At 38.6% G+C, this 15,698-nt stretch overlaps 1 protein-coding gene across 4 annotated transcripts in view; it reads left to right on the top strand.

The window, feature by feature from the left end:
* LOC124555060 (probable histone-arginine methyltransferase CARMER) overlaps positions 1 to 15,698 on the top strand; it is a 103,386-nt gene that overhangs the window by 8,841 nt on the left and 78,847 nt on the right. For all 4 annotated transcript variants that reach the window (XM_047128835.1, XM_047128837.1, XM_047128836.1 and 1 more), the window contains exons 2-3: positions 925 to 1,056; positions 1,163 to 1,266. In XM_047128835.1, coding sequence (XP_046984791.1) covers positions 925 to 1,056; positions 1,163 to 1,266 — 236 coding nt within the window. The remainder of the gene's footprint in view (positions 1 to 924; positions 1,057 to 1,162; positions 1,267 to 15,698) is intronic.

A 15,698-nucleotide genomic window follows, 5' to 3' on the forward strand; every position in this document is an offset into this window, starting at 1 on the left:
CAGTGACAAAACTCGCATCAAGGTCAAATTTTCTCTTTTTTACGTATGGGCTTGACATATGAGGTAGTTGTGCCCACAACTACAATGGTTACGAGGGTCCATTAAGGACACCGTCAAATGTTTTTTCATCTACAGTGATGGTTCAATTATATGATGCTATATCCGTACAATTTTCCATTGTGATGAAAATAAGAGGTTGCTCTAAAATATTCAAGGGGAGGGGGGAATTAGCTAACAGCTAACTCAAAAAATAGTGATTATTTCAAAATAAAACAACCTACATAGGAAATTCGCAGCAGTTGTGGACCCATACGTACAAGACTCCTTGTCACTTTCATTAATGTCACATGGTACAATTTTTTCAGGGAACTCACCAAGCAAAGTTTCCTAGTAACAAAAGCATATGGTATGAATTATTTGTGATATATATTCAAGAGCCTGTAGAAGCCTGCCTAACCTGTTCTTAGTATATTTATACCTTTGAGATGTGCTGTAAATAATATATTGATTTCAAACAGCATAGTTAATAGTTGAATGAGAAAGTTTCACAAATGTGCCAAATGGGCTGAATACTGCAGCTGACCCTACACTGATCAAATTGGTATGAAGGACATTGTTAAAGTTTGTGTTAGACTTTTTTAATTTCTTAAAAATTCCAGGTTAATCTTTTTTTTAATTACATGGTAGGAAACTTTTGGAAATCAAAATTTCAATGTTGAGTTCTGGTGCAGGACATTTATCATGGCAGCCTGAGGCAAATCATAGCATTAGAAAACCTACTTCAGTTTGTAAATATCATATGTTCTAGGGTTTGGTTTGTGCATAACACGTATCTTTCGATAACAAAAAGTTTTAAGTATTTTTTCATTTATAAACTGTCTTGTATATTTTCAAAGAGTTCTTTTTCTTTTTTTAAAATTTCAGATGAGAGTACTTACGACAGCATTGGTGAATATCCCATTTCGAGGGCAACTGAATGTGCTAGAGTGGGACCACAAGGTTATGTATTCACTTTTGATACAGAGAGCCTCCTATTCAGATTTCAGAGTGTAGCAGGTATGAACTTCTGCATCAATGCAATTTTGTTGCTTACTGCTTCTGTTCTGCCATGTCAGTCCATTTTGTTGACTTAATCCTTTGATTTTATTCTCTCTTTCCTCAGATGCTAGAGTATTTCACGAAGCTGTAAGCAAAGTAAAACTTGGAAAGGATTCGTCAGTTTTTACAGATCGCACGGAAGACTCCTCAGCCATGCAGTATTTCCAGGTGAAATTTTTTTATACCAAATACATTGAACTAACCAGTAGCATTGTGTTAAAGTACTTCTAAGAGTGGCACCGAGCACATAATCTGAATGTTGTGATTTGTGAAGAAACTTTCATAATGGTGGCAGGAACAAATCACTGAAGTTGATGACCAATTCCATGGTTTGTAAAATGCCAGAGGGCATCATTTTTTTTGTAAACAAGATCTTTGTAGAGGTTTTAGAGTAAGTTTGAGTCAGGTGTCTGGCAGTTATCATTTGATAGCCTTATAAAATGATTTTAGCAAATCCTGTGAAATGTGGAAGAAACAGTTTTAAAAACTGATTTGGATGAAATCCATGGGGACTGAGCACAAGCACTGATGATTATTTTATTGTGGTTTAATGAGTATAAGCATGACCATAACACTGAAGATAAAAGCACTGTGGCCATCCAGTTGACCTGTTAAGACAATGGTGTGATATCCTGTCAAGAGGTGGAGTTGGTTATCTTCTTAGGTTTGTTATGAGGAACAGCCTTAATTCGAACTACAGTAAAAGATGTGGAGCACAGTATATATTATCTTTCAGTATACCTTTAATTTATTTTGAATAAACACCGTGGCTTGATCATGAATCTTAATGGATCATGAATCTTAGTGAGCAGACAAATTATGTTGGTACATCTTAATTGTTGCCCATGAAAGTCTAAGGTCATTATTTGAAATGTTAAGCAGTTTCTTGCAATAAGTATACTTGATTATTATTGTGTGAATGCAATCCTGGTGTGCTCATCCCATTTTGTATCACTTTGCAACATTACAACTAAATATTTAATTGATGAGACTTTCAAGCAGCTCACTACTAATGTTATAGTCAAGTATTACAAGGCTTTTTTCTACTTATCCTTATTAACTTCAATTTTTCTACATTTAGAACAAGCTGCCATTCATCACAACAACTAGAAATTTTGTCTAAGTCATCTTTTCTATTCCTACAGTCACTCAATGATGACACCTTCCCATATATCACATTGCCATCAGCAAGTAACCATAAATTGTTCATCAGGTCATTTGTCCCTGGGGCACTTCTGATGATATTATTGTCTGATGAACACTTGATGTCGAGAACTGCATACTGGGTTCTATTACTTCATAATTCGTCGAACTACTCGCATATCTGGGAACCAATCCCATATACTTGTACCTCCGTCAACAGTCTACAGTGGGGCACCATGTCAGATGCTTCCTAGAAATCTAGAAGAATGGAATCTGCCTGTTGCCCCCCATCCATGGTTTGTAAGATGATATGTGAGAAAAGGGCAAACTGAGTTTTGCATGAGCAGTGTTTCCTAAATCCATGCTGACTTGTTGGTAGAAGCTTATCTGTCTCAAGGAAGTTTGTTATATTCTAACTCAGATTGTGTTCAAGAGTTATGTAGCGTACTGACATTAAGGACATTGGTATGCAATTACGTTACTTAGTTCTTTTACCTTGTTTATATATAAAAAAAACAAAGATGATGAGACTTACCAAACAAAAGCGCTGGCAGGTTGATAGATACACAAACACACACACAAAATCTGGTGTGCGGATTGATGTGTGTGTGTGTGTGTGTGTGTGTGTGTGTGTGTGTGTGTGTGCGCGCGCACGCGTATACGCGTATACCTGTCCTTTTTACCCCTTAGGGTAAGTCTTTCCGTTCCCAGGATTGGAATGACTCCTTACCCTCTCCCTTAAAACCCACATCCTTTCGTCTTTCCCTCTCCTTCCCTCTTTCCTGATGAAGCAACGGTTTGTTGCGAAAGCTGGAATTTTGTGTGTATGTTTGTGTTTGTTTGTGTGAGTATCGACCTGGCAGCACTTTTGTTTGGTAAGTCTCATCATCTTTGTTTTTAGATATATTTTTCCCATGTGGAATGTTTCCACACACGCACACACACACACACACACACACACACACACACACATATATATATATATATATATATATATATATATATATATCTAAAAAGAAAGATGATGAAACTTACCAAACAAAAGCGCTGGCAGGTCGATAGACACACAAACAAACACAAACATACACACAAAATTCTAGCTTTCGCAACCAATGGTTGCCTCGTCAGGAAAGAGGGAAGGAGAAGGAAAGACAAAAGGATATGGGTTTTAAGGGAGAGGGTAAGGAGTCATTCCAATCCCGGGAGCGGAAAGACTTACCTTAGGGGGAAAAAAGGACAGGTATACACTCGCACACACACACATATCCATCCACACATACACAGACACAAGCAGACATTTTGTCTGCTTGTGTCTGTGTATGTGTGGATGGATATGTGTGTGTGTGCGAGTGTATACCTGTCCTTTTTTCCCCCTAAGGTAAGTCTTTCCGCTCCCGGGATTGGAATGACTCCTTACCCTCTCCCTTAAAACCCATATCCTTTTGTCTTTCCTTCTCCTTCCCTCTTTCCTGACGAGGCAACCATTGGTTGCGAAAGCTAGAATTTTGTGTGTATGTTTGTGTTTGTTTGTGTGTCTATCGACCTGCCAGCGCTTTTGTTTGGTAAGTTTCATCATCTTTCTTTTTAGATATATTTTTCCCACGTGGAATGTTTCCCTCTATTATATTCATATCATTAATTTGAAGCCAACAACACGTATGTTATTGTTATCGTTATTGTTATTGTCACTGTTACATTTCGAAGTCTTTTCTGTCGTCTTATTTCCTCCTTCTGTTTTTGCCAGCAGTTTCACTTTCTATTCACCTTCTCCCTTTTTTACCGTAATCCAGTATACAATTTTATCCCGTCGATATACACTCAATAATACGTAATAATACGTAAATCACTTCGAAACCATAACAAAAAAAAAAAAAAAAAAAAATTTTTTTTTTCCCGCTTTGCTGCTATAAAATCCACCGTTTCCAGTCCACAAACAGTTCCTTTTAGCTATTAAACAACCCTTTCGGCGGAAAATGTCTGCTTGTGTCTGTGTATGTGTGGATGGATATGTGTGTGTGTGCGAGTGTATACCTGTCCTTTTTTCCCCCTAAGGTAAGTCTTTCCGCTCCCGGGATTGGAATGACTCCTTACCCTCTCCCTTAAAACCCATATCCTTTTGTCTTTCCTTCTCCTTCCCTCTTTCCTGACGAGGCAACCATTGGTTGCGAAAGCTAGAATTTTGTGTGTATGTTTGTGTTTGTTTGTGTGTCTATCGACCTGCCAGCGCTTTTGTTTGGTAAGTTTCATCATCTTTCTTTTTAGATATATTTTTCCCACGTGGAATGTTTCCCTCTATTATATATATATATATATATATATATATATATATATATATATATATAGTTATCTGTGCTTTTTCCAATCGCTTGAGACCTTTTCGCTGGGTGAGAGATTCACTATAAACACAGGCTAAATCAGGGGCCAGATCCGCAGAATACTCTCAGTAAAACTGAATTGGGATTCCATGTGGACCTGGCAACATATATTTTCGGATCTTTCAATTGCTTCTGTGTGCCACAGATGCAAATTTCTATGTCCTTCATGTGGGAGTCTGTAAGACAGTGAAATGATGGTATGTTAGTATGATCCTCCTGCATGAATGATTTCTTAAATATGAAATTTAAAACTTCAGCTTTCCTTTTGCTATCTTCTGTTGTCTCCGTAGACTGCTCGATGAGTGACCGAATGAAGCCTTTGACCCACTTAGTGATTTTATGTACGACCAGAATTGTCTTGGGTTCTCAGCAAGAGCAAGGTATGATGATGGTGGAGGTTGTTATATGCTGTGTGCATTGATCTTCAGACGCTTGAACTTCTACTAACTTTTGCCTGCTGGCATTTGTGCACTATTTTTAACCAAGAGTGCAATATTTTATTTCCTCAGTGTTCCCTGAAACTGATTATTAGACTGTGGTGGGTCCTTTCCATCCTTAATCCACTCACTGGGCACATACATCCCCAGAGTGTGATTTACAGTCTGTTTAAACTTTGCACAGAATCCCTGTATATCTTCCATGCTGGAGCTAAATGATGTCCATTCACTGCTAAGTGAGAGTCTAACAATTGCTTATGCTTTTTTAAGCATAAACACTCTCCTGTCATCGCAATATCATCATGAGCACTAATCCGTGTATCTGAAACTGTCGATAAGGTCAGGCCTGTTTGTAGCTACAAGGTCTAATATATTTCCATTGTGTGTGGGTTGTCTAACTAGTTGTTCAAGGTAGTTTTTCGGAAAACATGTTCCGAAGTGCTTCACAAGACTGTTAGCCCGTGCCACTTGCAGTGAATCCATAGACATTCTAATATCTACACAGTAGGTTAAAGTTGCTTCCAACTAGTATTGAATGACCTGGGTATTTACTTGCTACTGACTGTGGACTTTTTTAATTATACTCAAACTATCGCAGCAGAAATAGGTGGCTGGTAAAACTGTCTAACAATTAACTCGATTTGACCTAGACTTGTTACATTCTTGCAGATGATTTCACTATCACACTCAAATTCTGCTGCATTGGAGACAATATTTTTGTCAACTGCAATGAACTCACACTCCTATGGCATCTAATCTGTCTTTCCTATATACATACCAAGAATCGCTAAATATCTCGGAGCTTTTTACTTTGTGTTTCAGCCAGTTATTAGTCCTGAGAATAATTTGAGCAAAAGAAATTTTCTGGAGGGCCAGAAATTACAAATACTTAAAGAACTCACTGTTAAAATTTCGACAGCCAAAGTGTGTCTACTTTGTATGTGATCTGATATTGCTCCCCACATATTGACTTACAAACATTCAGCAGAGAACCTCAAACTACTGCCTGGCCAAGAAAAAAAGCCTCATATGTACTCTGCAGGTACTCAACTACTCGAGTAGCTGCTTCCTTTGTGTAGTGCTCCTCTTAACTATCAAGGGGAGTCCTACAACTCTGCATGCTATAACACAGGCCCAGAAATCTACAGCCATGACCGTCACAGAATCAGTGAAACCTCTGGTTGAGGTCCCCAACTTGGCTCCAAATCAAAGAACCCTGATAGACCATGGGTGCTCTGTTTGCACCATGCAAGTGAGGCCAGCAGCTTTCACCACTTCCACCAGTTGCCAGAAGAATTTGAGGATGTTCTCAGAACCCAAGTGACAGGCATAATTGGTGATAACATTTGCAACAACTCAATCTTAAGGCACCCTGCACCCTTAACAGCCGTAGGTAGAGACTCCCCCACATCTCAGATACGGCCACCTGGCACACAAACACATAGTGCACGTTGGAATTCTGTCTGGCCCTGGACATTATTTCCCTAAGAGGCTCCACAATGTGCCTAACATTGGAGCTCCCGATAACTAGTAAACCCCCTGCCCCCCTGTATCTGCTCAGACCCTGCTGAAGGAGTGGCCATCTGCCCACTCACAGAGTGAATGTGTGAGGGCAGATGGCGAGTCTGCACATCGACACTTTACGATGAGTGATGTGATTGCATAACAACCCACCACTCACCCTGCAGTGTGTGGATCCCATGTCGGGTATGCAGGAAGGTGCCTTGACGGCAGAGCCTGTGGGTGAAACAAGTGACACCAGAGATGTTCCATGTGACGTGCCAGTTTCTCCGCTGCTGCCACATCCTGAGGCAGCAGTTTGCAGGTGGCTGACATGGTCATAAGTATCTTCAACTGTTTAAGAACTGCAGCCAGCTCCTCTTGCATCTGCACTCAGCAAGTACCTCCTGCTAGTAACTTGAGAATTAAACTATGATTAAAAACCGAAAAAGTCAAATATGTGACTTGATAGTCTCATGGTGCTTCAGCAGTGGATGATCTCAACTGATTGATCTGTGGTTACTGGCTACTGGCCATGCAAAAACAAACGAATGATGATTGCATGAATGTACACATTACCATTACCAAAACACATTACTATGCCTCTCAAACACAAAAATTGCAGTGAATTAAAGAATTAAACTGAGAACACAGAGAAGCTAGATATGCTATTTGTTAGCCTCCTGTTGCTTCATCCATGAAAGTTGATAGCTGAATGTTTTACAGCAAACTAGGAAAATATCTTGGATACATTTTGTGATTTTTAATGTTTTGTAGGAGAGATTACAACTTCCCAGCTATAGATTGGGAGAGTTAAATCATTGCAATAAGGTGCAGGATCATGAATTTGTATGTAATCCTTCTGAATGTCTTTTCTGAAAACAGCTTCTGCAGTTGGAGAATCAGTTTGAGGGGATAATGTCTTGGATATCCTTGTAACTGTAGAGAACTTTCAGTTTGTTGAACATAAGAATGTTATAGCATCAATGAATATATGCATTAAAGGAAATTGAAAAAAAAGGGGAACTATTTCTGCTTAGCAGGTGTTAAAAGTAACAGAATACAAATGATTTGAGCATTCGACATCATTTGGTCACCTCTACAGGCAATTCTGTGGATTAGCATTGTATACAGTTCAAAAGCAACTTACAATATGCTTTGGGCAGGTCTGGCAAGAAATTTTGTGATGAATGCAGAAAACCTAAACAAATCCAAAATTAGTGTTAGAGGGCCATCCAAGAAATGTTAAATGAATTTGAGGGGGAAAAAAATGAGAAGTAGTGTGATAGAAGACTGAAATAATTAATTTGATCTTCCTAAAATGTTCACTGCAAAAGATCCATAACAAGATTCCTTATGTTGTACAAATGCTGAAATTAGAGATATTGAGGTAAGTGATTGTAAAGTAGAAAATTAACTAACATAATTCATCATAGAAAACACATCTTGACACCAGATGATACACCTGTATAATTCTATGAAGATTGTATGAAGAAATTTTTTCTCCTTGTAACGGCAGTTTATTGTAGGTGGTTGGAACAATCGAGGGTAGCAAGTAGCTGGATAAAGGTGCATGTCATTCTTGTTTTCAGGCAGGCAATCTCATGTTTAGGAATCAGCATTAATACCACCATCAATAATGTTGTGAAACTTAGATCACCTTTGAAATCCAGATGGCAGTTGATAATAGTGCCCAGATTAATGGAAGGAATTTGAAGTTGCATGTTACATCCTTGTGAGCAAAGTATGTTCAGATTATCAGACTTGCTTTGTGACTGAATTCAGGACTACTTAGCAGATAGAACTCAATAAGCAAAATAGTAAGATGTAAAGCAATTTTAGGTGTCACTCAAATGAGTGTCAACGCCCCTTTAAATTATGTCAGGTAATGTCTGGAGCTCTGCAAGACTGTGGATCATCCTGTTGCATATGGAGAAGTAATAAAGCTAGAAAATAGTGGCACAGTGCAGGAAAACCAGCAGGGGTTCGATGCATGTGCAGAGGATGGCATTTGACCATCAGCATAAACGAACATTGTGTAGTGTCCTGTCACTAGTTGGCTGTTTGATTGCTGGACTGTTCCTAACCCTGCTGGCCATAGTCACAAAATCTTCCAGCTCCCTGAAGATATCTTCTGCTTTCACATCCAGGAACCTGCATTCCCCGACCTCAGCACTTGGTCTGTTCCCTCACCAGTGCTGACCCAGAGTCAAAAGTGTTCCTACAGCAGCATCCTCACACAGTCATCACCAGAACGTGTCAAACACAATGTTGCCCCCCCCCCCCCCCCCCCCCCCCCCCCTACACACACACACACAGACCTGGCTCAAATCAAGTATTCCCACAAGTTCAGTAAATGTAGATGGCTACATCTTTATAAGACAAGACAGATGTAACAGACAAGGGGGTGGCATACGGGGGTGTACATATGCTTTGCTTTATCACCTACTGTACTACACACATTCAACAATAATTAAGATAAACAAGTGAAATATATGTTCATGGAAATGAAATCTCTTAACAGAAAGTGCCTGATATATGTTTTCTATAAACTTCCTAAAGTACACAGGTTTGCCTGCTTCGAAACTGCTAATACAAGTCTTGAATCAACATACGAGCATGTAATTATAGTTGGTGATACAAATTTTTTTTATTCAAATTAAGTTGATGCTTCCTTCTTCAAATGTATTGCTACCTCAGCTTGCCCCTACCCATCATACGAAGAGTAGTCACACTCTCGTAGATCTATTTGCAACGAAATCCCCAGAGTAATTTGTACCTCTCAAATATCTGCACCTGGCATCTCTGCCCAGGACATAATTTTCATGATGTACTTGCTAGAACGCCCCAGGTAGAAACAACAACTACATACCTGGACTTCAAACACATTAATTTATGTCAGCTTGCAGCTAAGGTGCAAGAAATAGTTTCAGGGACGTCTTCTAATCCTGTCTCAGAGATAAACAAAAAAAAAAAAAAAAAAAAAAAAAAATTCATGGATTTACTAACATACGTAATCAGTTGTATGACAAATCTGCTTGTCTAAATACTGGAAAAATAAGTTGGAAACCTGCATCTTGACTAACTGAAGAACTAAAACAACTGAGTCCCAAATTCTGCACATTGGACATACCAAGTGCAACATCATATTGCTTACAAGTACAAGTACAAGCAGAAGCAGAACACACAGTCAAGCTGTGAGAAATGCAAAACTAAGGCATACCCATACACTAACATACAACAACAATAGACCATCTGTCCTGTGGAAAAATCTGTATGGTATTGGTACAGGCAAAGTAAAAGCTGGAAGTGATCCCATTCTCCTAGCCGAAGAACTGAACTGGTGCTTCATATTACCTGCAGCTACAATTGAGCTGCAAACAAAACAGAGACTCATTGATTTCTTCATGGGGTAATAAACTGTAGCAATGAAAAATTCTATCTAAAGCATGTTACCTATAGTACCATCCAAAAAGCAGACATACATATCAGATCAGACCCTAGTGGACATGGCATCCCAGTTCAAATGAAGCAGCCTATTATTGTCCCACTACTTCTCACTATAACAGGTATATTCTGACTCTTTACCACAAGTGTTTCCCCTGAGGCCTGGAAACAGGGACTAGTTAAGCCACTACCTAAAAATGACATTGCCACAGGATCCCCTGACTACTGACCTACTAGCATTCTTCTTACACTGTCCAGGGTTTAGAATATATAGTCCATGACTTGCTAACAAATTGCAAACTGCAAACAACATACTAGATGAATACGAATCAACTTTTGGTAAACATTGCAGCACTGTATTAATAAAGGTAACAGATGACCTGAAGCTTGCGATCGATGCAGGAGAGGTGACTACCACGTGCTTCTTGGACTTCAGCAAAGTGTTCGACATAGTAGAGTTCGATATTTTAATTGCCAAACTTAGCAGGCTAAATTTCTCGAAAAGCGCAATGTTGTGGTTTTACTTATATCTGACATATCTCCAGCAGTGCATTGTGTCCGTGTTGGTCACCCTATAATAACAATGGATGGATATAGTATTTGACTTCCCACAGGGTTCAGTATTAGGCTCGATACACTTTTCATTGTATGTGAGTTAAGTTATCAGTTTTATCCTGGTGCATATAGCACATGTATGCTGATAACTTCAAGCTGTAACTAGTGCAAAGCCAGTGAACCTAAAAACAGCCATTGAGAATCTTGACAGAAACCTGTGTTTGCATTTTCAAAATGGGTGCAGGATATAGGGTTAAACAGGGTGTATACGACCCGGGACAATCGGGAGATCCGGGAGAAACTCGGGAATTTTTTCATCCGGGAGAAAACTGGGAAAAACCTGGGAATTTTTTAGAATTCCAGGAATATTTAATTGTTTTAGTTTTCAGTTAAATTTTTGTAATTTTGACTGGTAAGAACCGATACTCTAACAAAGGATATTACTGTATTCCGCTACTGCAGAATAATACTTCAACAATAAAACATAAACGAGAGAAAAAATGAAAATACAAAGGAAATGCGCCATTTACAACGACACACAGTGCTCTCGCAAGCGTCTGCCAACAGCAGAATGTGTCAAAGGCTTTAGGAAGACCATGCAGTGCTTCATTACAACAATTTGCCTCCTATGAGCGTGAATTCACAGCTGTTTACATTTGATTCATTTTAGCAGTTACGAGCAGGCTCATGCGCATGCGCAGTTGATTCGTGTTTGAGCAGTAGATTCTCCCGCTTCTGCATACAGGAATTTAGCTGTTGGCTGTGCAAGCAGTCACAGCAAGCAGCTAGATGCTACCGGGAAAAGGGGCGCCAAATTCAAATTCTTGAGGAAAAAAAACTTGTTTCACAAAGCGTCTAGCATCCAGCGCACGTTTGTCTATTGATTATTCGCATGATTTTGAAGTGCTTCCCTGTTGGTTTTTGAACATCTTTAAACACAGTTTAAGTCGATTTCTGAATGAATCGTAAGTTGATTTTTGAATGCGTGCATAGTGTACCTGATGTCTATCAGGAGAATCCTCGTTGCATCTATAAATAAACTTTCTGCAGACAAAAGGCAACGGGGCTATACGAGCTGAGCAGAGTAAGGCCGAACGGATTAATGCTAATCGCTGTCTGATTATGCGGTTGATTGGGTTTGCGAATGATTAGCGTTGTTATAATTACTAGCCAAATCCATAGATTCAGACTACCAAAATGGAAATAAATGACTGACAGGAATAACAGGTGAGAAAGATTACGTATTATCTTCTCGGTGTATCCAAGAAAAGGAAATTTTGAAGAAAATTTTTTGCCAGATCGCTAGTAAGGACCATTTATACAGTCCCTGGCTAGCAGCCGTTTAAGTTCTATTCTGGAAGTAACATGGAAAAGTGTTGTTTGAACGTGTAACAATGCCTAACCGGAGAATAATCGCGGAATGTTTAAACCGGTGCTTCTGGCAGAGTTAGTGAATGTAATCGGCAAACAAATTTTGACAATGGCAGGAATAGCTACAGAATTGGTGATGACAAGATTGTTTGTTAGAACGAGGAAGGAGAAGAAATTGGGACATCACACAAATTATGGAAGAATAAGACAATTCCAAATTTATGTAAAAATTTCTTAATACTACTTTTCAATCTCATGCTTGAGAAGCTGGTGCGTGTGAATGAAATGTGACACTATTTGCTAACATAAAGCTTTTTGCTTGTAGTAGGCCTAATAGGCATTTGGTATTGGTAGTTCGTGAATTATATTCTGTCGCATTATAAAAATTGCCGTTTTTGCCAAAACAGTCTCATTTATTTGGTGTGTGTTACAAAATTGCTGCAATATTAGAAAGGCCTATTTTGTTTTATCTATCAGACAGTGACAAAATATATGTAATTAGATCGAGAAACCACATGAGTCTTGGGTATTATTTGTGTTAACAGCTTTTTCAGTATTCGATAACGACATTTCGATTTTTATTTAGCAAAACGTTTGACGAACTTTGATAAGTTAATAGATTCTTTCACAGAAAGGAAAGCACGCCATGTAAAGCTGTAGCAAGGTTAGAGAGAGAAAAAAATGCTAGGAGCTAAGGATTGAAGAAATGTGTAATTTCTTGCTTATCTCTTGTCTTTATTGGTTTTGTGTATCCTATATTTGATTTTACATCACACAAAACAGCAAGTTATTAGCTGATGGCAATAAAGAGTGCAAATTTTCTGAAGAGTTCTTGTTCTCCCAATTACAAATAATCCCATCCGTTATTAATTGTGAGGGTGTTTTTTTTTTTTTAAAAAAAAAAAGAGGGGCAGGCTGTCAAACCGACCGACTGGGATCAGGAGAGGCACCACAGGACATTTAAATTTCCACTGTCCTGAATACAGTTTGATGGCATCCATTACAAAATATACATGTTTAAATTCCACAGAGCGAAATACAGTGACATGCGATAGAAGAATGCTTTATGAAGAGGCGTGATACTGCACTTTGGCACACTTAAAGACCAAATAACATGTCTTACATTTCCTCGAACACATGTTTTATGTGTGCTACAAGATGAACATATTTTTGAAAATAAGATTTTTTTTTAGTATTGACTCGGTTCGCAAATTAACCTTTAGCACAGAGGCAGTCAATGTATTTAAAACCAAAGGCAGTCAATGTATTTAAAACCAAATGTTTAATTCCTCGGTACTGGCTAGTTTCAACCATTCGCTGCATTTCAAGTGCACATTTTCATCTTCTAGCACGTATGGCATTATGCCATAATAAAGAACCAAAGTGATGTAGTACAGTACTGATGCTCCAAGAAAATTTACATCCCAAAAACGACACTGAAAAGCTTGATATCAAGTTGAGGTCTACTTCATTGGGAATCTGAACATATGAATGTGCACTTTAAGTATGCACTTTAAATGTGCACGTTTTAGTATGGTTCACGAAATTCCGATGCTCTTGGAGTATCCTCTGATGTCTTGTTTCTTTTATGACATAATGTATGATCTTTCAATGTTTTACACATTTGTACATACGGGCTTCCTACGTCATGGTAGCTGCGCAAGTGCACTGTCGCCTGTTATCTGCGCTCTCTGGTAACTGCTGAAATGAACCTGTTTCTAACAGGTCATGGGAAAATATTGTGAATGGTGGTTTGAAAAGCATTACTCTCAAAGTAAATATCCTTTTATGTAAGTTAAACTGTGTGTGGAGAATGTACCGTGACTTTCTTAAATCACAGAGTGTTTGACTCTCATTTAAATATCAACTCTTTGATGATGAGCCATTTAGAAGAATTTTGAACCCTGAAGATCAGACATTTGTCATCATTAAAAATTTTACTTGCACATTTGTGTGATATATCTTGAAGTGTAACACTCGCAAAAAGCTTAGCTTCTCTTGTAGCTTATTAACTTCAGAGACCAGTATTATATGTGAAAGCTTTTCTTTTCTTGTGGCAACATTATGTATATTAATTTAAACTATTAACTTTCCGTGCTTGTGTATTCGTGCTACTTAACAGTGATACTGCTGGCTGACTACGTCACATGTCCTATGCTCTGAATATCTGCTGTCATCAGCTGCCGACGTCACGTGACATGAGCCATGACTGGCTTATAGAAGTGCATTGCAATCTCGATTTCAATGATTTGGAAAGTAACATGCAGTGTTGGGTGGTGGAATTCCTCTGTATACTTTTGTAATACGAAAATACGCAGCGTACATTCTGCTGCACATAAAAGATATTTCCAAAACGTGTCTTTTCCTCTGAATTTCTTTTTCTAATGTGCCGAAAATTCTACGCCGTGTATAAAACCATAATAATTCAGACGATTGATAAGAATGCAAGTGGTACTGGTGGGTTATTCTAGGCTCTTTAGCCACAAATATCTGGAATCCCTACCATCTTTAACCCTAAATGGGACAAATATCAATCTCTCTCCCTCAGCGAAGAGTCTAGGAGTAATAATAGATGAAAATTTTAATCGTACTGAGCACATAACTGCACTGTACAAGAAGGCATTAACACCTCTCTACGCCCAACAAAAATATAAAGATTCTTAGATAACTATGATGTAATAAAGGTACTGTATGTGTGAAACCTGGGTCCGATGTAAGAGGGGCCTGATACCCATTATCACATCAGATTAAGTAAATAAATAAATATTGTGCATAAATAGGCAGAATGATTCATTGTTAAATTTCTCTGTTGACAACATCTGTAATACAAGGTTTGGGGCAAAAATAATTGCAACTAGCTAAAGTTGCAAATTTCACTTTTTTTTTATTCATTTGATGACCAGTTTTGGGCAGGGATCTATTTTTGAACAGATAGCCTGTATACGCTGTAACTTTTAGTTTTCACATTTTTTGCATGGCTTTTGCATTTTTTGGAAATACCGATTTGATTTCTGTTACGATGATTTGAAAATGGGTCCCAGTCCAAAACTAGTCATTGTATGAATAAAAAACAGAGAAATTTGCAGCTTTTGCAAATTTTTCGTTGTACTGATTAACAGAAGTGCTGACCTACAATTATTCCAGCGTGCTATAAGTTCGCAATTGAAACTACTTCCCCCTTGAGCAGTGCACGAACATTAAAGTAGCCATTCTCTGAGGGAGAAATGCAAGAGAATGTCACAGTGAATGGGTCGAAGCCCTCATGAGTAATGCTTTCTATGTCACATGACAGAGCAATGAGCATAGAGTACTACAGGGACACCTTAGTGCTACAAGTACAATGTAGCATTCGGGAGAAACGTCTGAATCTTGTGGACAGGGCTGCAGTGCTGTCATATGGCATGACAATATGAAACCACATAAAGCAGTGTGTGTGTGGCAGCAACTGTGATGCTCCCCTACACCCGGTAGACAGTTTGTGACACTATGACACTGCCAATGCTGTGCAACAACTGATGATCCAACTTAGAAATGGTGTGGCAAAAAGTGACATAAATGGTATTGACACCTCCCACATTGTTGGTAGCATTTGGTGAACATTGTAGGAGACTACTTTGAAGGCATGTAGACCTCATTTCGCCGTGTCAACTGTCTGCTGTTCTGTAATCATTTTGTACCATGAAACCAGTATTGTCCTGTACACTACTGTTCTAAATATGTGTCACTATGTTCGCGTGTTCAGTATCCACACATGTAGTTCTCATCTCATCCT

This window comes from Schistocerca americana, chromosome X (assembly GCF_021461395.2).
Source record: "Schistocerca americana isolate TAMUIC-IGC-003095 chromosome X, iqSchAmer2.1, whole genome shotgun sequence".
In the NCBI taxonomy this organism is placed as follows: Eukaryota; Metazoa; Arthropoda; class Insecta; order Orthoptera; family Acrididae; genus Schistocerca; species Schistocerca americana.